Source organism: Pelobates fuscus, chromosome 1, assembly GCF_036172605.1.
Source record: "Pelobates fuscus isolate aPelFus1 chromosome 1, aPelFus1.pri, whole genome shotgun sequence".
NCBI classification, from domain to species: Eukaryota; Metazoa; Chordata; class Amphibia; order Anura; family Pelobatidae; genus Pelobates; species Pelobates fuscus.
This window is the reverse complement of record NC_086317.1, coordinates 237863973-237890771: the sequence shown is the minus strand read 5'-3', so window position 1 is coordinate 237890771 and position 26799 is coordinate 237863973. Positions and strand designations below refer to the sequence as shown.

Below are 26799 nucleotides of genomic sequence, written 5' to 3'. Positions count from 1 at the left end.
CGTCCCCGTCCCGCCGGTAGCGGGTGATGTATAAGAACCACGGCGTCCACATCTCGGCGTGTCTGGTTCCTCGTCCCGACAGAGATGCATGTGTTTCCTCCGCTCCCTGAATATCTTCTACTCTGCGAATCCATTCCTTTTTGGTGGGTGTTTCACTTGTTTTCCAGAGAGCTGGTATGTTGGCTTTGGCCGCGTTAAGCAGGTGTCGTAGTATCGATTTCTTATACGACGGTATGGGCTGTGTCGAGATGTGTAGTAGTGCCAATTCCGCGTTCCACTCTTGTATGTCTCCCATGATACGTGTCACCGTGTCCCTGATCATTTCCCAGTACGGGATGATGTCTCTGCACTCCCACCATATGTGTAGCACCGTGCCGCGTTCTGCCTGGCACCTCCAACATACTGGGGAGATCGATGGGAAGATACGATGCAATAGGGATGGTGTCCTGTACCATAGAGAGAGCAATTTGTAATTAATTTCCTGATAAGAGGAGCACATGGAACTCTTATGGTGCCATATCATTGCTTTGTCCCATTGCTGAGTTGTAAGTTGTCTTCCAAGTTGGTCCTCCCATTGACGTTTGAATGTGGCGGCTGTAGGTATACCGCCGATCATCAGATGTTGATAGAGAGCTGAAATAGCGTGTTCAATTGGCGTGCCTTGCTCGCAGAGGGTTTCAAACCATGTGAGGTCTCTATGTAAGCGATCTTTGTGTAACAAGGTGTCATATAAATGTTTCAGTTGTAGGTATCTGAGCAGTGAGAGAGGAGTTTGTGGTCTCTCTCCCAGTAATGAGGTAAAATCTTGCAGTCTCCCATCCGCCAGGGCTTTATGTATGGGAATATATGTTCCGGTACTCGGAATGGGCCACGCACCTGAGGGGAGTCCACCCCCTATGGCCTCGTTATGCGTGATCAGCATCATCGGGCTGGGCGTGGGTGATATATGTGTCTGCAGCCTGAGTACCTTCCAGCTGTGTCTGTAGGACCAACCCCTCATCGTTGCTACGGTTCATTCGTCCACCAGATTTACCCCAGACCTGTGCCTCTAGTGTTGGTCCGATGAGGTCCCTGTCGAGTTTCACCCATTGTTTGACCGTCAGTTCCAGGTTCCAGTCTAGTATGCGTTGCATAACCGTGGCTTGGTGATATTTCTGAAAGTCCGGCAGCGCCAGCCCTCCGTAATTTTTTGGACGGCATAGTATGTCATGTCAGATCCTGGCTCGGTCTCCTCGCCATACAAATCTAGTTACTGCCATTTTCAGGGCGGAAAAAAAGGTCGCTGGTATAGCGAGTGGTATGGTCTGAATGAGATACAGAATCCGCGGGAGGATATTCATTTTAATCACAGCGATTCTTCCGTTCCAGGTCACATGTGGGTACGACCATTTGGATAAGTCTGCAAGGACAGTCTTCAATAGGGGTGTAAAATTATGTCGCAGTATATCCTTTGGGTTCGTGGTCACCCATACGCCCAGGTATTTCATCTTGCCGTGGCACCAGTGGAACGCGAATTGTGATTCTAGTTATAGGAATTCCTCTGCGGGGAGTGTGATGTTCAGGACCTCGCATTTTGAGATGTTAAGTTTAAATCCAGATATCCGTCCAAATTTATCAAATTCCGAGAGGAGGCATGGCAACGTGGTCCTGGGGTTGCGAACAAAGAAGAGGAGGTCATCTGCGTAAGCAGCCTCTTTATGTTGTTCTCCTTGGTCTCCGTATCCCTGTATGTCTGGGTTCAGTCGAATTGCCTGCAGCAATGGCTCTAGGGTCATTGCGAACAGCAACGGCGAGAGGGGGCAGCCATGTCGGGTTCCATTGCTAATCGCAAAATCAGCAGTCGTGACCCCGTTGACCCTCATGGTTGCACGTGGGCTATTATACAGAGCAGATATCCATTTGAGGAGTCTTTGACCGCATCCCAGATGTTTCAACGTTGCTATCATATATGCCCAGTTGACCCGGTCAAATGCTTTTTCCGCGTCGGTGGATAGCAGTAGTAACCGGGTTCCTGATTTCCTCGCATGGTGTTGGATGGAGAAGAGCCGTAGGGTGCTGTCCCTGGCCTCTTGACCTGGGATAAATCCCGTCTGGTCCACGTGAATCAAGTCGGGGAGAAGGTGATTAAGTCTGGTTGATAGGATTTTCGTGAATAATTTGGCATCAACGTTCAGCAGCGAGATCGGCCTGTAGCTTCTGCACTGCAACGGATCCTTCCCCGGCTTAAGTAGGACCGTAATGGTAGCTGCTAGTTATTCTGGTCCCAGGGTTCCGTCCTCCCCCACGGCGTTGAGGGCCTTGGTCAGCCACAGCAGCAAGACTCCTGAGAAGTTTTTGTAGTATCCAGCGGAAAAGCCATCTGGGCCGGGCGCCTTGCCAGTTTTCGCTGCTTTAAGGGCCGCTGCTAGTTCCTCTGTACTGATAGGTGTGTCCAGGTTTGAGGCGGAGTCCAGGTCGATTTTACGTGTGACCGTGTCGGACAGGTAGTTCTGTATCCTAGTATGGACGTTTGTGGGATCAGTGTTCCCGACTTGTGTGTGGAGATTGTAGAGATTCTCGTAGAAAGTCCTAAACTCCTCCGCGATCTTCTGCGGGAAAAGGGGGTCACCTCTTTCAACAATCTTGCTAGGTATTTACCTCCCTTGTTAGCGTGTATATAATAAAAGCCTTTCATGCGTTGTAGGGTTCTGAGATGTCATCTCGTAATGAGGTCTCTGAGTTGTCTTCTTTGTTCCATTAGTTCGCGGTAGACTTCATTTAGCTGGGAACGTTTATGTCGCTGCTCAAGGGTCGAGATTGAGTGATACAGATCGGCCATCTCACGCATGAGTGTCTTCCGTTTCTGTGAGGCAATGCGTATAAGTGTGCCTCGAATAACACTCTTGTAAGCTTCCCAGATGGAAATCGGGGAGGTCTCCGGAGAATCGTTGTCTCTAAAGTAATGCTCTTGTGCCTGGTTGACTTGTTCCTTGGTGTCCGGATCTAGTGGCAATGCCTCATTAAGTCTCCAGGTCCAGGTTGCAGGTCTGAACACAGGCGATTTCAGCTCCATTTCGACTGAGCCATGGTCCAACCACGTAGCTGGTGTGATCCTGGCTTTGAGCAGGTGGGAGAGACCTTCCTGCGTTATGAAGAGGTAATCGATGTGAGAGTAGCGGTCATGGAGAGCAGAGTAATAACTGAAGTCCTTTACCGTGGGGTGAAGTGTTCTCCAGCAGTCCACCAGTCTCAAAGACTTGAGCAACAGCCGTATGGATCTGATGTTACGCTGTGGAAGGCAGCTATGACCCGTAGATGAATCTAGTGTCAGATCGAGTGGGGTGTTGAAGTCACCACCCACTAACAGTACTCCGTCCGTGAAGTCTTCCAGTTGATGCAGGGTGTTTCGGAGGAAGGGGGCTTGCCGACGGTTAGGCACGTAAATAGACGCAATTGTATATAATCGATCCGCTATGATGCCCTTGAGGAATAGGTATCTTCCTTGTGAGTCCTGCATTTGGTCTAATTCTCTAAATTCCAGGTCAGCCGCCAATATGATGGCCACTCCAGATTTGTGAGCCGTCGGATGGTTGCAGAAGTAGTTATTTGGGTAATGCGTATTTTGTAGTATGGGAGCTTTCCCTTCCAGGAAATGCGTCTCCTGCAGCATGGCCACAGCGACATGTTTTTTCTTCAATTCCCGTAGCAAGTGAGTCCTGCGTTCAGTGATGTTAAGACCTCTGCAGTTTTGTGTGATGACCTTCAGGGGCGTGCTCCTGTATGTCATGCTGGTCACGTGAATAGGATGAGGTTCTGAGTGGGTGTGAAATCTGGAGCATCTTCCGTGTTCTGGTGAGTTTAAGGGGGGCCACGCGTCCACGTCACCAGTCCGCACAGGGCGGGGAGAGGGGGACAAGGAGGGAGAGGAAGAAGAAGAGAAGAAAAAAAAAAAAGGGGGGGTGGGGAGAGGAGAAGTGTGGGTGTAAGTAGAGAGAGCGGGGAAGGAGAAGTGGTTTGTAGCTGGGAACCCGAGACAGAGAGCCGGGGCCCGGGGTCCCGGAGAGCGGTTAACTAGGAGAAGTGGTGAGTGAGAAGGAGGTGTGTGTACTATATGTGAGTGTCTTCACAGTTTCCGGGAGCTTCCCGGTTCGAAACTTCCCAAGACAGGGAGGAGTGGTCTCGTGCAGTGACCAGTGCCAGTAGGGGCTCGGTCCGATACCGGCTCAGAAGTCGAGGGTACCCACGGCCTGGTCAGCACGAGTGTTAGTAAGTGGGTAGCGCGGTTCGAGCTCCGCCCAAGTAAAGGATCAAGGTCAGATGTGGAACCAGCCGCTCCGTCCAACCCCGCAGCAGTATAACAAAATCAACTAGAGCAGCTTATGGATATAGAGCGTGTATACTTTAAGGTTTAGGTTGCAGTAACAACAGTGCATCAAAGATAAAATAAATAAATTAATAGATTGACATAGAACAAAACGGGAAGAACCCCCAAACAATCTCAGAAACCTTAACAGAGCGTTTCTGTTCCAGAGTACCCCATGACCCCAAAAATTCCCCCCCAGTCGGTGAACACCCACCCAGCCTCAGTATGCTCCAGTCTGTACCCACCAGCCCCGGGGTTATGTTGATTAGTGTAATTCCCCCCCCCCCCCACGCTTAATGGTGGCCTAATCCCTTATTCTGTGGTCCCTGATGCCGACGTACGTCCCGCCGCTATGTCCCGGGGCCAGACTATTGTTCGTTTGGACTGTTGGCAGCGTCATGTGCTTGCGATTCCTGCTCACCCACTCGTCAGTCCCTGTGATAAATGTGAACAGGTATGGGGTCATATGTGTATGCGTAGCAGCGAGGGGGGCAAAAATCTGGGGAATAGGGCCACCCCCAGCCATTAAGGTGTCCAGGAGATTAATAATCTTGTGTATGCCCAGTTGCGTGACCAGGTGTACGTGTGTAGGTGATGGTTGTCGGTGGAACCAGATCCGTGTAGTGTGTCAGGTGAGCGCCCTAAGTCAACGCGTCCGGGTTAGCAAGTCAGTAGAATAATACAGCATAATACAATACAGGCTCTATTATTATGTTTCTCCGTCCCACAGCAAGGCACAGGAATCGGGGCATATAGGTGTGCGAGGTAATAAAACATGGGACTCGAGTCGACAGTGGGCTGTGGGTCATGTCATGAAGGTGGGAGGGGGACATGCAACGGCAGGAGATTAACATCCAACAGTAACAAACATGACTACCATCTCATTCCCACCCCTTCCATCTCGCCCCTCCTTCTGCAGTGTAGGGCCTATGAGTCCCAGCGTACTAGTCCCGTACAGCTGTAAGTTCACATCCGTGACAAAGATTGAGTGTCCAGGTTGCGGGAGTGAAGCCCAGTGCCTCTGGATAGATCTTTGGGGTTTGAGGGTGCTAGTTCCTTGTTACCCCCCCCCAAAATGGATGGTTGCCAGTCCCCCGTGGTAGGCAGAGCCTGGGACACAGGTAGTGGAAAGTAGATGAGAAACCAGTTCCACAGGTATGCGAACCCCCCTCGGGTGACTATGGAACCCGTGATCCACCTCCCAAAGCCCTCATATACTACCCCAAAGTACCTGATGATGTGCAGGTCGGCCGGCTTGTCCATGTAGCGGACTGGACCCTGCACCAGAGTCTGCCCCAGTTTCCTGGAGGGGACTGCTTGCTCGCCTCCTGCCCTGTGATTATGGTCCCTGGGAGATATGGCCCTTCAAGTACAATATTTGGGCATAATGGATTATGTATGACCTTACTGGCCCTTTAAGAACCATCTGGGGACATACTGTGGAGTTACTGGGTGACCACCATTTCATGTATCAGAGGCACATGGTGAGAACAATGGATGAAGCACATGGTGAGAACAATGGATGGCGGCCATTTTAACTCACAGACATTGTTGTGACTTTTCTACACGGTGCCATCTCGCCGGTATTTGGCACACAAATACATCGTGCAGTAGTTTTAAACTATACAACAGGGGACACATTATACAGTAATTATTTTTTATATAATCTGTATATGTTCTGCGGAATCTGCATTAAACTGTATCTTCCAAACTACTGAATGGATCTGGGTGAATTTTGGATATGTGGTTCACCCAGATCCCCTGGTTCTGGGGATATACTTTATATGGGGTTATTGCATGTTTTGGGGTCCCTGTGATATTTTTTTATAAAACTGTATTCCTCTGCCTGTGATAATGAGATTACCCATTGTGTTCAGTAATCCTATTACCGGCAGAGGGGAGGATTTTGTGTGGGAGTGTCTGTGTGTATTGTACCGATTGATTGGCTGTTTTGTCTCTCCCTGTGGGCGGACCTGTATTCTCAACAACTGTAATAAAAACCAGGCTGGGAGTGCCAGCCTGAGTTCCTGTTTAACCCTCAAAGTGAAGTGTCGTCTCATTATTGGGGGAGGATTTATTGCATGCTGTTCCAGTTTGACTGCTAGGAGTGCAAACCTATTCGTATGGTTCCTATTCAACTGTCTACAGCATTCAGAGGCTTGAGAGGATTCATATTGTGGTGTCTGCCAGAGTGCTTGGAGTCCTCAGGAAACGCTAGGTGCATCCTTTAACGGAGGTACCCAGTCGGGGTGCCAGGCGATCCGTTACAGTCCATCTTAGGCATCAGGGACAGGCAGAGAACGTAAGTGGCCAGGCTCTCCAGGGCACGTGGGTCAGGCTCTCCAGGGCCGACAGTGGCTCCACACGGAGACAGGGTGGCTGGGCTGTGGAGGAACTCAGGGTGATGGTCAGCACTGCAGGTGATCCTTTGCAACTACTCCTCCGGGAATGCCAGGTCACCACGTCGCCCAGAGTGTCGTGCTGGGGGTGATCTCGCGTTCTGTCGTCTAGGGCCCCTCTGCGGTCTTGGCGGCGGACCCAGAGGTCCCAGGATCCAGTTGGTAACCATCGGTGAGGGAAGTCCCAGGTCTCCCATTGTCACGTTCACATAGAGTTTGATGGAACTCAACTGCAGATTTCTGATTAATTAGATGTGAATGTGAGAAGTTGAGGAAATAAAGAGATGACAGTTCACTAGGGAGTTTACTGATACTGTGTCTGTAATATATTTGATTGAAGAAACATAGGTACTGTATCTTTAAATAATTCAGGATTGCTGAGTGGATTCTTAGACTATCTTATACAATTGAATTGCAGCAATAAATTGAAGGAAGGTAATGCAGATTAACTTGCAGAGATTTGATTTAGCTTAATTGATAGAAAACATCTCATATGGAGGCAGAAAGGTTAATGAATAGGAATTACTCCTATAACGATAGGAGAATGTGCGAGCAGGCTGAAGCTTGAGAGCTCAGTAGTCAGGGGGAGAAGTTCGTATAACACAGTGAGGTAACTTAGCTTCCAGAGGATTTAAGTTGGTCCCAGAGTGCCCTCCGGGGAGGTTCCGTGGAGAGAGGTCGAGAGGAGTCAAAGTGCTAGCCGTGGTCGAGGAAGGAGAAGGAGGTTAGTCGATTACGAGTCCGGTTCGGTACACAGGTAAGTTGTAGAGAAGAGTTGCAGCCGGTTAAATTCCGCGGTACGCTGTTCATTAATCCAGCGTCTGTTGCCTGGCGCGGTCGCATTATGTAGCGCAATGAGACCGCGTCAGAGAGGGGGTGTGGCTACAGTCCGTCAACCCGGAAGAGACAGGAATTACAGTTAACGGCCATGACACCCATAAATCGCGGTACTTCTTCCGGCCATCTCAAGGTGAACCAGTTGTTGTGATGCCTGGCCACCAAGGCAAAAGGGAATCCCCATTTATAGGTTATGTGGTGCTCCCTCAGCAACGTCGTCACTGTGCGAAGTGCACGTCGGGCCTCTAATGTAATGGGGGACAGGTCATTGTACAGTGAGACCTGGGCTCCTCTGAAGGGCCAAGTCGGTTGTTCTCGTGCTTTGGCCATTATAGCGTTCTTCACTGGGAATGAGTGCAGGCAGCATATGAGGTCCCGCGGCATATCTTCTACAGCTCGGGTTCTAAGAGCCCTGTGCGCCCTCTCAAGCTCTATCTGGCGTAGCTGAGGTGACTGTAAGAGGGATTGGAAAAGCTCCTTGAGTACCTCTTCCGCATTTTCCATCCCTTCTGCTTCTGGCACTCCGCGTACGCGGATGTTGCATCTCCTGCCTCTGCTATCCACATCTTCCAGGTGACAGCGTATGGAGAGCAGCATGTCCCCCTGGCGTGCCACAGCAGTGTCGGTGGATGCCATGCGGGTAGTGAGGGCCGCAGCCGCCTCTTCCGTCGCGGTGATACGGCCCGTCTGCGCTGTTATCTCCGCGCGGATCCCCGCCACCTCCGACCGCAGCGTGTCCTGGATGGTGGCTGTGAGGGTCTGGAGGTCGGTCCTTGTGACCATAGTGGCAGTCAGGTCCCGGAGTTTTTGCTCGATTCTGTCCAGCGCCGTTATCTCAGACCCCGACGTGGTTGTCGGCGCCATCTTGGGGTCAGTCGGATCCCCGCTCGCTCTGGGTTGGGGCTGTAAGAACCCGTCCAGCGGGCCCTGCTGGGGGTTCCTTGGGGTCTAGGGTTGCTCCGGGCGTTTGGTGCGCCCCATTTAGCTTACTTGGACGCGGTAGAAGCGCTGTATCGGGGTCGGTGGAGCAGAGCTCTTCTTTTAGGCAGCCTTTTAGGCAGCACAGGACAGAAAGAAAAAAAGAGATCCACATAACAGGGACCTTGTGCCAAGGGAGGCATACATTAAGTAATCTTTGAGGAACAAAAGGTCTGGGTGTTTAGATTAGCTGAATATTCAATATTCCCATCTTGGCTACACCAAGATTTTGTGCAAATATTGGTCCACAGATCTCCCATTCCCTGTTCCTATGACACAGTAAGGATGTATGTGACTGGCTTTCCGGGTGTGGTAAACATGTCTTTGGCGGGGGAGTAAGTCTGGAAGAGGATCCGGGGGAGAAGGGGGAGGAGAAGCAAGGAGTGGACCCAACAACTCCAAGCATTGCCAATGATGAAATTCAAATGAAGATGCAAAAGTCGTTGAGGTTGCCAAGACCTCATTTCGATGAGTCTTTGTTCTATTTGACCCATAAATTAATCGACATCATAACGGCTGCCCCGGATTGTTTTGTGGATCTAAATGAAGTTGCCAAAGTTTTAGGGGTGCGGAAAAGTGATCAAGTGATCTTTGTGCTTGTAATTGGTGGGCAGGGTTATTTCACACAGGGGAGAGAGTAGTCTACCAGTCCTGGTACTTAGGGTCATTCGGGGAAATATAGGTATCAGCATTAAAAAGATTGTCATATTATTCAGCAAAAGGCACCCTCATACTTTGAGATAGATACTTATCTACAAGCAGCGTAATTCCTGTTTAATAACTTACATATATACATGTAAAAACATAAAAATAAGTAGAATTAATGATGCAATAAATTGCAATAATAAACATATTAAAAATGTGTAAGACTAGGTGTTTGCAGAGTAGCACCTACTAGATAAAGAACCATGGTGTAATGGGGAACAGGAGTGACTGGTCACTAATTCAGGATCCAGACCTCTCCTGCTACATTGTCTGTCCTTCCTCCTCCAGCACCAGGGACCCCAAACGTCTTCCAGACAGGAATCATCCCTCTGTCTGCTCTATCCACTTAGGCAGGAAGTGACCTCTCTGCTCACTTCATCCACTCAGAAAGTTATCCCCTGTGCCCGCTCCCTTCTTCTCAGTCAGGAAACAATCCCTCTGCCCACCACTCTGGCAGGAAGTGATCACTCTGTCTGCTTCTAACACCATCTTTATAAATATGTTTTTTTCCGCTCTGAGGCCTTTTACCCACAGGTCTTTCGACACTCTAACGGATCCCTAAGTCCTTAGCATTCTGCCTATATGTATGGTAGGCAATATTTTGTATAAATAACTTAGATCCTTAATTCTGCAAAAGGGGGGGAGGTTAAAGAAAAACTGCTGAAAACAAATATGCTTTGAATTGTGAAGACAAACAGTGTTTAAACTTCAAGCAAATCTCCCAACACTGAATAACTTATGGGATGCCTAACATCAGCAACTTGACCTTTTAAATTAAACCTTTTAACAACTGTTTAATCACAAATGCATTCACTACTACTGGCTTCCCTAAAAGTCACTAATTATGTTACACCTGCTAAGCATCTGGAGATAGTGTTTTTAGATATACCATTGATAATACATTGAATCACAACAGAGAAGGCAGCTTCTATATTACCACCTACTGGATCAACTCGGATTAATTCATGGAATTTATACCATTCATTCCATGCTGACACAAACGCACTCCATGTGCCCTGTGCAAGTGCTTCATGAAAAATTGCCAGGCTCTTCCCATATTAATTGCAAAAGGCATCTTGGTAATTCCACGCTGTGTTCCTCTGCGTCCGGCACTAAACTTCCAAAAGCTCTGAGCTGAAGACGAGAAATAGCAGCAGCTACTTAATTCTTAATACCCGGAATATGCACAGCCTTCAATCAAATATTATATTTTAAACACAACAATAATAGATTCCGCAACAAATTAATTGCAAAGCAATATTTAGAATGCATTGAATTACTAGCATGTACCACCGACTTATTGTCACAGTGGAACATAATCCGTTTATTCTGCAGTTCCTTGCCCCATACTAAAATTTCGGATACAATGGTACAATCTACCAACCAACTGACCCTGCGGCCTCCACAAATAATTCTAAAGCTTCATTATCCTGAAATTCCGTTTGCAATAATAAACAACCATTATATTCTTATCCAAATTGATCCCAAACTTTTGTATTTCTAAATTCTGCAGAAATCCTTAGGAAACAGTGAATTGATTTATTTTTACATCAGCCAAAGACATTCGCCTCCAAAATTTTCTTCCTACAGGCATGATACACCTGCCAATGCTAATAGTCCAAATAATGCCTGAAACTGCTTTACTGTTGCTTTTGCTTGCTAAAAGCATCCAATTGTTATTTATTTATAAAAAACTTTTCTGCTGGCCGCTTACATTCAAAGGCAACAGAGACAATTGTTATCCTTAAGAATTGAATACAGGTCACTGGCCCCACTGTCTTCTCCACTGATAACGGAATATCAAACCATTTGTCTAACTACAGAAAAACTCCTATCAACATAACACATTCTAATCTGACCTAGGACCAATGAACAAAATCATCCAGATAGTATACAATAGACTATAAACTGGACTCAACATTAACAACCCATTCCAAGAATGAAGAAAAGCTTTAAAATAAAAACAGGAGATGGAGCAACCCATTGGTAAACATTTATCAACATAAAACTTGGAATGAAAACACAAACAAAAACAACTAATTGATCCCTTCCAGATGCACTGGTTTTAATAGCCAAAAGACTGATTCAATGTCCACCCTAGCCATCAGTGCACCCGGTCCAAATGCACGTATAGATCCGAGTGCATCATCAAATATGCATAGGACCAGGGGCGTATTAGCCGCGAGGCAAACAAGGCATTTGCCTTGGGCGGCATTTTCCAGGGGGCGGCAAAAAAAGCCGCCCCAAATGCCCAAGGCAAATGTCTTGTTAGCCTTGCGGCTAACAGACATGCCGGCGGGCTGCTGGGCGATCGGGCGGCACTGCCGGGCGGGCGGCCGGCCGGCGAGGGAGCACTTCCCCTGAGCTGTCTGCTCAGCTCCCTCGCCGGCCGCAGAGTGAGGCTGGGAGGCGGAGCCGGAATATGACGTCATATTCCGGCTCCCAGCCTCACTCTGCGGCCGGCGAGGGAGCTGAGCAGACAGCTCAGGGGAAGTGCTCCCTCGCCGTCCGGCCGCCCGCCCGGCCGCCCGCCAGGCAGTGCCGCCCGATCGCCCAGCAGCCACTGGACCACCAGGGAGGAAGAGACACCCCCCTCCCCAGCATTCCCAAAGGTAAGGAGGCTGGGGGGGGGGGTGTTAAATTAAAAATAAAATGTGTTAAAAATAAATAAAAAATAAATGTGTTAAAAATAAATTTTAAAAAATGTGTTAATGTGGGTGGGTGAGTGTGTGTCTGTGTCTGTTAGTGTGTGTGTGTGTGTCTGTTAGTGTTTGTGTCTGTTAGTGTTTCTGTCTGTGTCTGTTAGTGTGTGTGTGTCTGTTAGTGTGTGTGTCAGTGTGTGTGTCTGTTAGTGTCTGTGTCTGTTAGTGTGTGTATGTGTCTGTTAGTGTGTGTCTGTGTCTGTTAGTGTGTGTCTGTTAGTGTGTGTGTGTCTGTTAGTGTGTGTGTGTCTGTTAGTGTGTGTGTCTGACTGTGTGTGTCTGTTAGTGTGTGTTTCTGACTGTGTGTGTCTGACTGTGAGTGTGTGTGTATGTTAGTGAGTGTGTGTGTCTGCTAGTTTGTGTCTGCTAGTGAGTGAGTGTGTGTCTGTTAGTGTGTGTCTGTTAGTGAGTGTGTTTGTCTGTTACTGAGTGTGAGTGTGTCTGTTAGTGTGTGTGTGTTTCTGTTAGCGAGTGTGTGTTTCTGTTAGCTAGTGTATGCGTATCTGTCAGTGAATGTGTGTGTGTGTATTTAGAATGCGGGGCGGGGGGAAAGGTTGGGTGGGGGTGGCGCGGGGGTGGGGGGGCGCCTGAGTTTTGTCCTGCCTAGGGCAGCACAAAACCAGGATACACCACTGCATAGGACACTGAACAAGTATCCTTGTCAAAGAATACTAGAAGGGTAAGATAAATGGTGAATTAGCCTGAATGACCTGAATTTTTTTGTGTGTGTGTGTGTGAATTAAACCTAAAGGAGAAAGGTGAAAATTGGCAAAAGTAGGATGGTCAAAATGACCCGCTAGTCTACCTAATTTTAACTACAATTTCTTGCTGAGAGGCAACATCCTGCATAACAGATTTAAATGATTAACCAGTGAACAAGCTGAACCGGAACGCATTGGTATTTTAAAACCTTCTGCAAAACCTTGAAGCAATAACTTAGCTCTCTCCCTGTTTAGGTACACCTGAAGATAAGGACGAAGCCTTTCCAGCTGCACTGGCGTCTATGCCTTTTGAAACTGGTCTTTTCCCTGACTGGATCCTGCTGCAATTCTTTTAAAGCAGCGAAAGGCTGAATGATCTCTGCCCCAGTATGAGCACTCATGCTTAACCCCTTAAGGACCAAACTTCTGGAATAAAAGGGAATCTTGACATGTCACACATGTCATGTGTCCTTAAGGGGTTAAACCGAAATGTATTGGGCCATTTACAATGCCCTTCATTAAAGTCCAACATAGGTCTTTTTTTATTGCTCACACTGTGCCAGAAGTCCCTCTCCCTCTCTGAGGCAGCATTAGATTCAGCCAAAGACCAACGTCCTTCACTCAGAGTGGACAGCCAGTCCTTCTCTGAAAATTCCTCATAGTTAACCACGCTGATCCGCCGAAATCATAAAAGCCTCTAGTATAACTTCCATATGCTGGAAAGTCCACAACATAATGTATTTTTTATTTTTATTTTAATTTATTTATTTGGCTTCTTCTCTCCCAGTACGGCAGAGAAAATACAAAATGCTTGCAGCCTGTTATTAAAGTTACGTGGGATCAATCTACACTTTATCTCATCCTTGTCACTCTCTGCTCTGTGAAATCCTTTGCTGAAGGCAAAAGCGACAGCAAATCAACATATTCACCTTTTTCTTTTTACATGAGTCATTAAGTGAAACCTAACAGTGAACTTTCACATGGCAGAGTTCAGTCCCTTTTTTTTTTTTTAAACTACTTCTCCCACTACCCCAAGCCTGAGCTGGACTTCTTTTTCTGTAAAACCTGTACCATTTTAGGCACTGCTGCTAACGCCTCACTAATCTTAACCTACTCAACAGAGTTGGGTTCATACTCACCACTTGAAGTACCAGATCTGCCTTGCACCTCCATTTCTTCTAGGACTGACATGTCGTCCAGATGACTAGCACTCCCATCATCCGACTCTCTTCAATCCTCTTCAGTACGTGTCCTACCCTTACCAAATAGGCACAGGAGAGGAGGGCAGGCTTCTTTTACTCCTTCTCTTCTTTCCATGAGCTGTGTCTTTAAATTCTGGAACCAATCTTCTGCACCGGAGTGCATTCTCTATTTTCCCCGGTTGTACCGCGCATTTGCCCGCAGTGCACGTCGTGCCGCAGGCCGGAACCTCCGTCAGACAGGAGCATTCTGTAGGGGAGGATGCTGCTACCGGAGGCTCCCTGACAGCATTGAAAGCCCTCGGCACCGATATTAACCAGTCTCTTAACCAGGATTCCCCTCCAGGCATTTTCCGGATTCCTTCCATATGGTACATCAGGTCTTCAGAGGACATGTTCCGGCTGGAACAGGTGAGGTGCTGGAATACGTCCGTGCTTCTCCTGTCTTGAAAGACCTCTGACGGGGATTGCGTTCACGCCGCCACTTTTATGCTTACCTGGCTTCCCGCTCTTTTTCTCACTCATGGCCAGCAACCAATCCCCAGCCAGCTCTTGTCCCCAGCAACAGCTGTGTCATCAAATCTGCCCAGTGACTTGTCCTACTCTGCCCAACAATCTAACCAGGGGTCATGAACTTTAACCAACTTTCCCTCACTGAACCAACAGGACAACTTAATCCTTTATTGCCACCATACATATATGCCACAGTGCTTAATGCCTGTGGCATCTTAATTCCACACATATATGCAAATCAGAGCCAATGCACATAACAAGTATTAAACCAACAGATGGTGCTGCATGAAAATTCATGGTCTTTGGAATCTGGGATCTTTAAATAGTCAGATGCAATGTAATCTTTATAATTAGATGTTATAAGGTTACACTTATTGCCGTATAAAAACAGGAGATAGACAAAATAAGTTAAAGCAACAAGAATAGTTGGATAGAAGATTGTGACTTTTTTTAAACTGCTTTGATGTAAGACAGGAAACATTTGTGCAATTGCAATGTTGACAAAGGCAGAGTAAACATTTAAAAATTATGTATTTTATATATTTTTTTGTTAAATCACAGAGAACAAAGTGACTCACAATGCCATTGATACCTACAAGAGTTATTCTCCACTCCAAACCCATCCTGCTGTAGACAATATACTTCAACAGCAACATGTGCATGGTCATGCTTGGTGGACACTATACGTGAGGGCCTCAATAATCCTGTAATATTGCATCCACTTCTCAGATTGTAGATAACAGCCTTGGAACTATACGGTTCCCTCAATTGTAATTGGTTTATACTGTGATAAGGTTCTACCATCTAAAGTACCTTGTATATTTTTAGAATAAATTACAAAAATATCTAGTATTCTTTGTCGGGGGAGAACATGTCCCTTTGCTATATGACCTCCTGAAAGCGTTTCTTCTCACCCAGAGCCATTGTCAAGTTTAAGTAAGCCAAACTGTTGCATATTGTGAGATGGGTGAGAAAGCGCATTGGACTGGACCTTTTTATGTTTTAGATTGCTTACTGGTTTGATGGGAGGTGCAAGTGATTCTTGCATCTTTCCATATTTCCTATATACAAGCAAGGTGGGTGCTTGCTCTATTTTTGTATCTATGAATATATTCTTATCCAGGCATTAATGCCAATTAGCAGACAGAACTCCATCTATGTCAAGTACCATCCAGCCAATGCTAAGTTTTCTTCTAAAGGCCAAGATGTCAAACATTTCCTGTTGATCCTTTTTAGCCACTTAAATTCATTTCATCAAACTCTAGACATTAAAAGCCCACACTCTTGCATTTGACTGACATCACTATTATTTCTAATCAGTGGACCTTGCAGAGTAACTGAACGTTCATATGTAGGATGTGTCTTATCAACACAGGATGTGAGATGTCTGAATTGTGGAAAACAAATGACATTATTCCTTTAGGCGGTGTCGAATTGTGCTGTCTCATTTTATGTGACAGGCTGAGAATTACAGTCAAACAAGTAATGGAGGGGTGGGGGGGCAGCAATTTGACACTTTTGCTTTAAGGGATCAAAAGGGTGTATGAAATGTATTTATATTAGTCTACTTTAATATTGCTGCTGATACTGCAAATACTATGCTAATCATCTTCATAGTTCCATGCATATATAGGTGCATACAGTTACATTTTATTTGTACACCAGTAGCATAACTATAAGGCTGCAAGTGTGACTGGGACTAGTGACACTGAGTTTTGTAATACTGGATCTGTGAACCCAACTTAGCAGGAGATGTGGGCTCCATATCGCAGAAAGCTCTGTTATTGACAAGTTATGTGTTTTTATTCTTCTGAACGTTGTTTTTTAAAACATTATTCTATTTGTAGGCCCTGGAAGCAGTAAATGCTCATCTTCGTGCACTTTACCCCGACAGCGAAGACTTGTTTGATATTGTCCTCATGACCAATAATCATGCACAGGTCGGAGTGAGACTCATTAACACCATAAACCATTACAGTAAGTATATGCACTTTCAGTGAAAACAATGTAATACCTAGATAGCAATGTGTGAATGGAATGTGAAATGCTGTGGATATGCAAAGATATTGTGTTCCTCTAAAAATTGTCAGTCTACAGGGGAATTGGCAATTGAATGCTTTTTTATTGGTTATATTATAACATAAGAGTATTAACAAATAATATGACATATCTGGTGACGTGGCTAGTTTGTTTACTGGATGTGGTGAACTTGCATTTCATAGTAGATTTTGTTTTTTTATTTTTCATTCATACAGCAAAAATCTATGTCAAAAACCTCTTCTCCCTGGTTATTAAATTATTTGTTTATGTGTTTATTCCAGACCTTTTGATTGAACGTTTCTGTATGACTGGAGGCAACAGCCCCATAGGTTACCTGAAAGCCTATCATACCAATCTATATCTCTCCTCTGACGGCCAGAAAGTACAGGAAGCAATAGAAGAGGGTGAGTAAATACTATTAGAAATGGCTGTGTGGAAAAAAAAAAAGGTTCCGGGGTGCTAAAGTGATCCACAACATAAACCTTTTTGCAATGAGTTTTATGAGCAAAGGTCATCAGAATGCATGGTTCATTAAAAAGATAACATGCATAAGATTGTCCTAAACTGTGTGAATGTGCTTGTTTATTGGAGATTTATTGGAGACTAGAGGACGCAGAACCGTTGGAAGTAGAAAAGGAATATAATGTATAATGTTTCACAAAGAACATTACTTTACACAGTGCACTCCATATTAATTGTTTTCTTTTCTTTTTTCTCCTACAAATGCCTTTGTTGATGTTTAATTCCTGTGTTGGTAGTACAGGTAGAAACTCTGGGAAATAATGAATCTCATAAGCACAATCTGTGAGTTGTTATTATACCAGTGGGGTCTGACCTCCTTTTATATTAGATTGTTATGTGGTAATTGTTCCTCTATAAATATAACTCACAAGTGGCTTGCTCTGATAATACATTGCATAGATAGTCTACATATATCTCCAGCCTCACTGTGTTCTGAGTTCTCTCAGGAAGTCACATTTCTTCCAGACGGGAGACGCCTTGTGTAGTTATCCTCTGCTGGTGTTTTGTAACTGGGTGAAATAAGGTTATGAGAATAAAAACACAATCCAAAGTGGACTGTGCTATGCATGCTGTTCTTCTAACCCAATTCACTAGGAGTTGTGGTGAATTCAAGCAGAGGGGCTTGGGAAGAGGTCTGCAGATCACCAGGGATTTTGTGACTGTCAAAACATTGTTTGTGTAAACCCTTTCAAAATATATCCTTTTACTTATTACTTTGCTTTCTAAATTTGAGAGAGACTAGAAAGAGTAGCATTTTTGCTAACGTGGCTTTAAGTTTGCATCAAGTGCTCGGTTCTGCTTTCTTTACAGATTTACATATACAGTATTCACCAAGAATCAACAGAAACAAATGTAAAAAGAAATCTTGAAACTTTTGTTCAATTAAAAAATATGTAATGTACACCTTTTGTCGTTTTTAGTTCCGTACTCTGTTTCCACCTAGCTGTACTCTGTACTGCTATCTGGAGTGCTTGCTGACTCTGGAGTGAGTTTCTGATTTCTGACACCTGGAAGAAATCTAGTGAGTTGGGTAAGGCAGGCTTGATTCAAACTTTCTCCAAAAGCAGTACTTCCACATACTGTCAGTGTGGGTATTGTGTGTTTATTTGGAATGGTGTGGTTATAGGGAACTCAAAGTTATTTTCACATTTTAGGATGACATTTAAAAATAAATAAATAACTTATGGGGTAACTCCAAGGACCATGACCACTTCAATATTTTGAAATGCTGCACATACTTGGAGGTTAACCCCCTCTGCTGTAATAGGTGTAACTCCTCTTCAACTAGCATCACTGGGGTGTCATTGACCAGCTCAAAACTAGAGGTCCAAGCTGGTTAATGTCAGTTCTGTGCTTATTCCTATGCACAGAATTGCATTCATTGGCAGAGAGCAGTCAATTGACATTCTCAGCCTATGAATGGCTGGTGGGATCGACTTGTCATTAATGGCTAGAGAGGACACCAGGAGCCTGGTAGGAACCTAGGTAAGAGGTAAGCTATTGCAAAACTATTTTCCCCTTTACTGGGAGACAGGCTACATCTGGCAACATAATGGTTTTAATGCTTGGAGTAATCCTTTAATTTTCCTGCTGCTAATGCAAAGGCAAGCAAGAGCAGCAGTCAGGAACCTCTTATTCTGTTAGTTGAGATCCGATCTCATGCAATAAATACTTGTCAGATCTGGTGAAAGGCTGCAAAAAAATGAATCTAAAAGTCTTCTGCCAAATCAATTCACCATCATTGCAGTCACCAAAATGTGAACTGCTAATGATTTGACTCCGAAAGAGTCTTTGCCAAGTAATTCTTTGTTTTTGTTGTCCAATTATAAAGCATGGATATTTTACAAATTCAAGAGCATAAACCATGTTGAAGGTTATCCATCAAACAGTAACAGCTGCCAAATTTTTTTTATATCAGGGATAAAAAAGAGCGTAGCAGAATGCGTAGAGAGTTTCATGAGGAAAGCCGGGAGGACATAACATTTGTACGGGATGCTTAAACAGATAAGAGTAGAGCTAAATAGGCATTGTAAGGTTATTCAAAGAGTGAAAGTACACCCACAAGGCCCTAACCATAGGCAAAGAGGGACCACAGATGGTCAAGGCAGTTGTGGCGGACCGCCTGGCACCCCGACTGGGTGCCTCCGCCAAACGATGCTCCTAGTGCTCACGAGTACTCCAAGCACTCCACCAGACACCATCAGCACTATAGTCCCCACTTCCAGCATTACAGCTTGGTTGGGGTCTCGCTGTCCTCCACCCACCCTGGACCCAAGACCAGGATTCAGCTTCCAGTGAGTAGACCTCTCCTCCAAGAGGGTGTAGCAATATGCTCTTAAAAGAGCAAGTGATTATAATCCCAGGGGAGTATAGTGATAGAGCAATTCCCAGGGTAGATACAGCCGTTTCCCCCAAGCATGAGATGAGACTCTATGTTGAGGGTAAGCAGGAACTCCTTTAATGGTAGCCACAACTGGCCTTTTATGCAGGTCCCCATGCAAGGTCCCCCTGGACCTGAGAGTAAACCACAGCAGAAACAAATACACGATTACATTGGCTCTCAGATCCAGGACACACATAACTAGGTCAATCCCTCCTCTGTACCCGGGAGATAATTGAGTCAAGTACTGTATTAACTCAATTATCTCCAGACAAAACACACATTTTTATAAAACCCCAAAAATATATCTTTAAAATTTACAAAGGTTATATCCCCTGATAGCCCCGATCTGAGTGAACAACATATCCAAGAATCACCCAGATCGGTTCAGGGGTTCGGGAATTTCTTCGAAGTCTTATTTTTGACCAACCTGCACAAAACAGTTCCAGAGAATCAGGGCTTGCGGTCGGTCTAGTTCGGTAGTTTAAAAACTAACAAACTACCAAACATAGTCAATGTTCTTACCCTGGAGCTTGTTCCCCTCATCCAAACGAACGATTCCACCGAACAGTGCCATTCTAAATTGTATAGAATCGAACGCAGGCGATGATTATTATTATTATTATGTTATTATTTATGTAGCGCCAACAAATTCCACAGCACTTTACAATGGGTGGACGAACAGACATGTAGTTGTAACCAGACAAGTTGGACGTACAGGAACAGAGGGGTTGAGGGCCCTGCTCAATGAGCTTACATGCTAGAGGGAGTGGGGTTAAGTGACACAAAAAGGTAAGGATAGTATTAGATTAATGACAGTTGCAAGAGAGAAATCCGTCGGGAGCTATTAAAAGTTTAATTGATACGCTTTTATGAAGAAGTGGGTTTTGAATGATTTTTTTTAAGGAGTGGAGACTGGGTAATGGAAGTTCAGTGGTGTTCGGGAGTTTCTGTGTCCAATTTTAGTTCCAGGAACTCGACGACCAAACACCGCTGCCTGCGTTCATGCAAACAAGATGACCGCCACCTTGTGGTCATTCATGCGTACAGCTGCCACCCAAACAGACAATTAGAACACTGCGGTTAGAATCGTTACTAAGTGTTAATAGGGTTAATAGCTCCCGTGTGGTCTCTGGTTCGTGCGGCTGTTTGGGAACCGAACCATATAATCCCAATTGCTCGAACAGAGTCTTTTTAAAGTATTTTAGCCAGGTCTATTGCAGGGGCCATAGTCCTGGGGCAAGAGGCTGGCAAGCAGGCTCCTCCAAAAGCACGTGGCGAAGTTCTGTTTGACACGGCAGTAAATTGAAAGAGGTACATCAACAGAAAGGGGATAAACAGTTGCAGACATCCCAAGTTTCCTGGTAGGTCTGGGAGACTCCAGCATATTTAATATGGCTCCCTAACACCCGCAGAACATGTGTAATACCCCAGAAATCACACACACAATCTAACATACAATATGTGTCAGATTGTGTGTGTTTAATTTCCAGGATGTAACACATTTAAAATGCCCTCAATAACTGTCCCCCCACCCCCGTACTGATTATTAACCTGATGGGTGTTATTTCTGAGCAGTGGCCCAGTCGGGTGCCCGGCCCCTTAGTAGCCTGACCGGGCCCCTGCAGTTTCTGCCGGCTGGCAAGAAGTGGTAAACACCCTGTCACATCCTCCCTGTGTGCCAGTGTGTATGTGTGTGCGTGTGTCAGTGTGTATCAGTGTGCATGTGCCAGTCTGTGTATTTGTGTGTCACTGTGTATCTGTGTGTATGTGCCAGTGTGGGTGTCTTTGTGTTAGTTTGTATCGGTGTGTATGTGCCAGTGTGGGCATCTGTGTATGTTACTAAGTGTATGTATCTATGTGTGCGTATGTGATAGTGCATGTATCTATGTGTCAAGGTGTGTATATGCCAGGGTGTGTATCATTGTGTGTATCTGTGTGTCAAGGTGTGTGCATGTGTCTTTGTGTAAATAGTTGTAATATGTTGTGTGTGTAACTGCGTGTGGAGGCCCGTGTGGGGGAGAGGGGGAATGAGCAGCCGTGTATCTACTGCGAGGCTGACAAGACATTTGCTTTGAGCGGCACTTTCAGCAGGGCAGCAAAAAAAGCCACCCCCAAATGTGTGTCTGTTAATGAGTGTGTTAGTGTGTGTGTCTGTTAGTGAGTGTGTTAGTGTGTGTATGTGTTAGTGTTTGTCTGTTAGTGTTAGTGTGTGCCTATTAGTAAATGTGTTAGTGTGTGTGTGTGTGTGTTAGTGAGTGTGTTAGTGTATATCTGTTAGTGAGTGTTAGTGTGTGTGTGTCTGTTAGTGAGTGTGTGTGTCTGTTAGTGAGAGTGTTTGTGTGTGCCTGTTAGTGAGAGTGTGTTAGTGAGTTTGTGTCTATTAATGAGAGTGTATATGTTTGTCAGAGTGTGTGTGTGTGTGTTTGTCAGTGAGAGTGTATATGTGTTTGTCAGTGAATGTGTATATGTGTCTGTCAGTGTGTATTTGTCACTGAGAGTGTGTGTCTGTCAGTGTGTGGATGCGTGTCTTTCAGTGTATGTATGCATGTTTCCGCGTGTCAGTGTGTGTATGCGTGTCTGTCACTGAGAGTGTGTGTCTGTCAGCTAGTGTATGTGTGTCTGTCAGTCAATGTGTGTGTCTGACACTAAGTGCATATATGTCTCACAGTGAGTGTTGTATATATGTTTGTCAGTGTGTACCTGTCAGTGAGTGTGTCCCAGTGTGTGTGTGTCTGACACTGAGTGAGTGTGTATGCATTTATGTCAGTGAGTGTGCATGTGTGTCTTGTCAGTGAGTGTGTATGTGTCTGTTGTGAGGTGACTGAAGTGAGGTTTTGCAAGTTGGGATGTCTGCAGTTGGGTAAAAGAGATTGGCCGATTCTCCCTTTAGCAGGGCACACCAGGCCACAGTATGTTCTGAGGCTCCTCCAGGACTGTGTCGGCTTACGCCCTTCACCATCAGGTGGGTAGGACACAGGCTTAGGATGCTGTAGTGTCAGGTTAGGGCGTCTGAGGGGCTGGTACGGACCGCAAAAGCTGGGATTTAGCCTGTATCTTCACGGAGCTCTAAAAGAGCATGTCATGCCTGCATCTGCCATGCCCCGCCCCCAGTCACTTTTAGATCACAATTCACTAGTAATGTCTACCTTACAGTGCTCAGAAGACGGAGTCTGTACATGTTGCAGATTAGTAGAATATCTGCTTGTCACTTGGTGTGGAGAGGATACAAACAAGTAACATTCTTTTGTTGTTTTTTTAAATAAGATTTGAGCTGTAAGTGCAATCATAGAATTAACATAGAGATACATTTTAATATCTGTGTAGCTGTTTATTTTTGTATATTTGATGGATAAAAGCAAAGCAGCATGTAAGAATGTAGTGACTGATGGAGCACATATCTGATCTTGTAAATGATTTTGACACGTTTTGTTAATTTGACAATTTTTTAACTACGGTATATAAAGAGTTTTGCTCAGTGTGATCAAAGCTTGGAAAAGGCTCTTAAGGAGTTGAGACTTTGCCAAGTGACCTTTTGGTGGCTGTAATGTAGGTGAATTATTTTTAAGGTTGGCTGGACATTGAGTTTAGATCTGATAAATGGATCTGCTTAATAAGCCAATAGCAACCATTCTTTGGCTTTTTATAAATATGGTAGACCACCGCATTCAGCCTTGGCTTCAAGAGCCAGACAGAGGAATTATGGATGCACATTTTGAATGAAAATGAAAGGCAAAGAAGAAAGTAAAAACTTCATGTTCGACATCAGTCCCTGGGGAGGCAATCATAAATCTGAACTACTTGTAGGTAGTTATGGTGCTGGCTTGTCACCATAACTTGCTGGCTATAATCGGTATTTAGCTCAGAGCAGCCTGCGTACATTGTTGAATTTTTAACAAAACCCCAAAATAGTCTTTCTTTTTACTTAAAGGAACACTATAGTCACCTAAATTACTTTAGCTAAATAAAGCAGTTTTAGTGTATAGATCATTCCCCTGCAAGTTCTCTGCTCAATTCACTGTCATTTAGGAGTTAAATCACTTTGTTTCTGTTTATGCAGCTCTAGCCACACCTCCCCTGGCTATGATTGACAGAGCCTGCATGAAAAAAAAACTGGTTTCACTTTCAAACAGATGTAATTTACCTTAAACAATTGTATCTTTTTCTCTGTAAATTGAACTTTAATCACATACAGGAGGCTCTTGCAGGGTCTAGCAAGCTAACAACATAGCAGGGGATAAGAAAATCTTAATTAAATAGAACTTGCAATAAAGAAAGCCTAAATAGGAAGTGTTTATGGAAGGCTGTGCAAGTCACATGCAGGGAGGTGTGACTAGGATTCATAAACAAAGGGATTTCACTCCTAAATGGCAGAGGATTGAGCAGTGAGGCTGCAGGGGCATGTTCTATACACCAAAACTTCTTCATTAAAGGACCACTCTAGTGCCAGGAAAACATACTCGTTTTCCTGGCACTAGAGTGCCCTGAGGGTGCCCCCACCCTCAGGGTCCCCCTCCCGCCTGGCTCTGGAAAGGGGAAAAGGGGTAAAACGTACCTTTTTCCAGCGCTGGGCGGGGAGCTCTCCTCCTCCTCTCCGCCACCTCTCCGCCCCGTTGGCTGAATGCGCACGCGCGGCAAGAGCTGCGAGCGCATTCAGCCGGTCGCATAGGAAAGCATTTACAATGCTTTCCTATGGACACTTGCGTGCTCTCACTGTGAAAATCACAGTGAGAATCACGCAAGCGCCTCTAGCGGCTGTCAGTGAGACAGCCACTAGAGGATTAGGGGGAAGGCTTAACCCATTAATAAACATAGCAGTTTCTCTGAAACTGCTATGTTTATAAAAAAAATGGGTTAACCCTAGCTGGACCTGGCACCCAGACCACTTCATTAAGCTGAAGTGGTCTGGGTGCCTAGAGTGGTCCTTTAAGCTAAAGTTGTTCAGGTGACTATAGTGTCCCTTTAAAAAAAATACAAAAACTATTACATACTGTAAACTTTGAGATTGCTATTTAGTGATTGAGTGACTGTGCTAGCTCTTGTATCATATATATATATATATATATATATATATATATATATATATATATATATATATATATATATATATATATGCAAAATTGGCATTGGTTACTAAAACAGCAAAAACTCTCTATCACAATTGGGTTATGGCTCCTCTCATCTTCGTGTTTTGACACTAGTCTGCCCTGATTCAGCGATTAACTTTGTGTAGATTTTCAGTAAATGTGGCAGGTGAACAGAACTGAACTTGTGCACCAAAACTCATGAATGTGGCAAGACAGGTCTCACCAATAATCTCAAAATGCTAATTTTAAATTGGTGAATTGCTTTTGTATAAAATAGAGATCACATCATTAGGATAAAAAAAAATTCAGCTTAGTGAACATAGGAAATGTGCAATAAATACAATTTAAAAAATAATGAAATCTTTCTCAATACACAATAATAGCCAATGTCTTACTTACCATATTGATCATCCTCCATTCCTTCCCATCCTACCTCCCTTCAACCTATAGCAAACTACTGAAACCTCACAGTCAACCTTTAACCACTTGAGACAAAGTAATCACTAATTTAGGGACCACCCAATGAAACATAGGCAGCTCAGTCTGACAACTGAATTGGTGGTTGCCTCTTTTCTGTGTTTGCTAAATTATCGTCAGTATTGCTAGTTGTCGTGTTCTTTATTTCACAATGAATGTAAAAGAGCTATATTATGAAACACATTTTCTCATTCAGCACAGACTGCTATGAAAAGAGGAGATAGGGAGTTGGTGAATGACACAACTAAATGATATCAATGGACCATTAAAGGACAAAGATACTTACAGAATAGTGAGCCTTTCGACATGCCTTGAAAACAAAGGCCTCCATGATAAAACTAGGGAGGATCTAGGTGTTATAGACATATCAGGGTCATTCACTAACATAAGAATTGCTGGGAATTAAAAGTTAATCAAAATAACTGATTTGGAGAATTTTTGCATTCATCTTAAATTTGAAATTTGCTTTAAATTCATTATGAACTCCCAACAATTTTCATGTTAGTGGACAACCCTTTAACAGGGTTGTTAACTAAAGTGAGAATTCAAAGTGAATTAAAGGGACACTATAGGCACCCAGACCAATTTAGCTCATTGAAGTGGTCTGGATGCAATGTCCCTTAAAGGACCACTATAGGCACCCAGACCACTTCAGCTCTGGGTGCCAGGTCCCCCTAGATTTAACCCTGCAGCTGAAAACATAGCAGTTTCAGAGAAACTGCTATGTTTACATTGCAGGGTTAATCCAGCCTCTAGTGGCTATCTCCCTGACAGCCACTAGAGGCCGTGTCCGCGATTCTCAGTGTGAAAATCGCATTGAACTCACGCAGCGCGAGTTCAGATCCCCACAGGAAAGCATTTAATAATTTGGCTACACTCGGAAGCTGACGTCGGCAGGGGGAGGAGAGATCACCAACGCCAAAGGAGACCGGCGGTGGATTAAGAGAGATGGGTTGGCCCATAACGTTGTCAAATGTGACCGGACAGGGAGGGGGTAACCCTCAAAGTATAAAGTGCAAAGAGAGAGAGAAAAACTGTCCTTATAGGGAAACCTGATAGAGGGATGTTGGTATCAAAAGAAATATAGAGTAGGTATAGTATCCTGTCCCAAAAAGGTATAACAATATAATACTTTATTAGGGTAAATAGGCACCAGTTCTGAGTAGTAGTAGGTACTGTTTACCTCTTGGCTGGCAGTCAGACCTACTATCATAAGACAGAACGGGGCGTGTGGGTAAGGGGGTTGGTACTATTTTAGTATATACTAAAATCCGATAATACCAAACACATAAACAAGTAACAAATAACAAATTGAGAGTGAACAAACAATAATAAAACCACCCTGTTCTTGCTCATAAGCTGGTCCAGAATTGTTGGTCAGTGGCAATAGGGAGGGAAGGGCGAGTAGGAAGTAGGGGGAGAGGGGAAAAGGGAAAACAAAGCGAGGCTAAGCAGAATGCAGTGCCTCGGGTAGCAAACTTTCATTACAGTGTCCTAATAGCGTACTATGGTAATTGACCATTAAGGGTCGCTCAAAAGTAAGTATCAAATCTGGTAAACCCACCGGGTTGACACGAACATGGTAATCAATGTGGGTGTGTATACCAGTACCGGCTCCAACCAATAGCTGACAGACACAGGTCGAGTGTAACGAGTCTGTCACTATGGTATTTAGCCTTATGCTGACTTGAAAACCAATGCTGTGGTAATGACCACTAGGGGTCGCTCCAGAGTAAGTATCAAATCTGGTAAGTTTGCCTGGTTTCTAACTGTGCTCACGATTTGTCAAAGTTGCAATAATTAGATTCACAGGTCTGGTTCACATACTAGACAGTTCATACTTAGAGAAACCCGAAAAAGAAAAAGTGCCTTCATGGGCACTGGTTATAGTAAAGAGAGTGCCAGGGAGACGGCACA

The 26799-nt window shown here is 44.8% G+C and overlaps 1 protein-coding gene across 1 annotated transcript in view; it reads left to right on the top strand.

Annotated features, from left to right (window-relative positions):
* Positions 1 to 26799, top strand: part of NT5C1A (5'-nucleotidase, cytosolic IA) — a 78511-nt gene that overhangs the window by 29715 nt on the left and 21997 nt on the right. Inside the window, exons 3-4 of the mRNA XM_063455388.1 lie at positions 16224 to 16353; positions 16698 to 16820. Coding sequence (XP_063311458.1) covers positions 16224 to 16353; positions 16698 to 16820 — 253 coding nt within the window. The remainder of the gene's footprint in view (positions 1 to 16223; positions 16354 to 16697; positions 16821 to 26799) is intronic.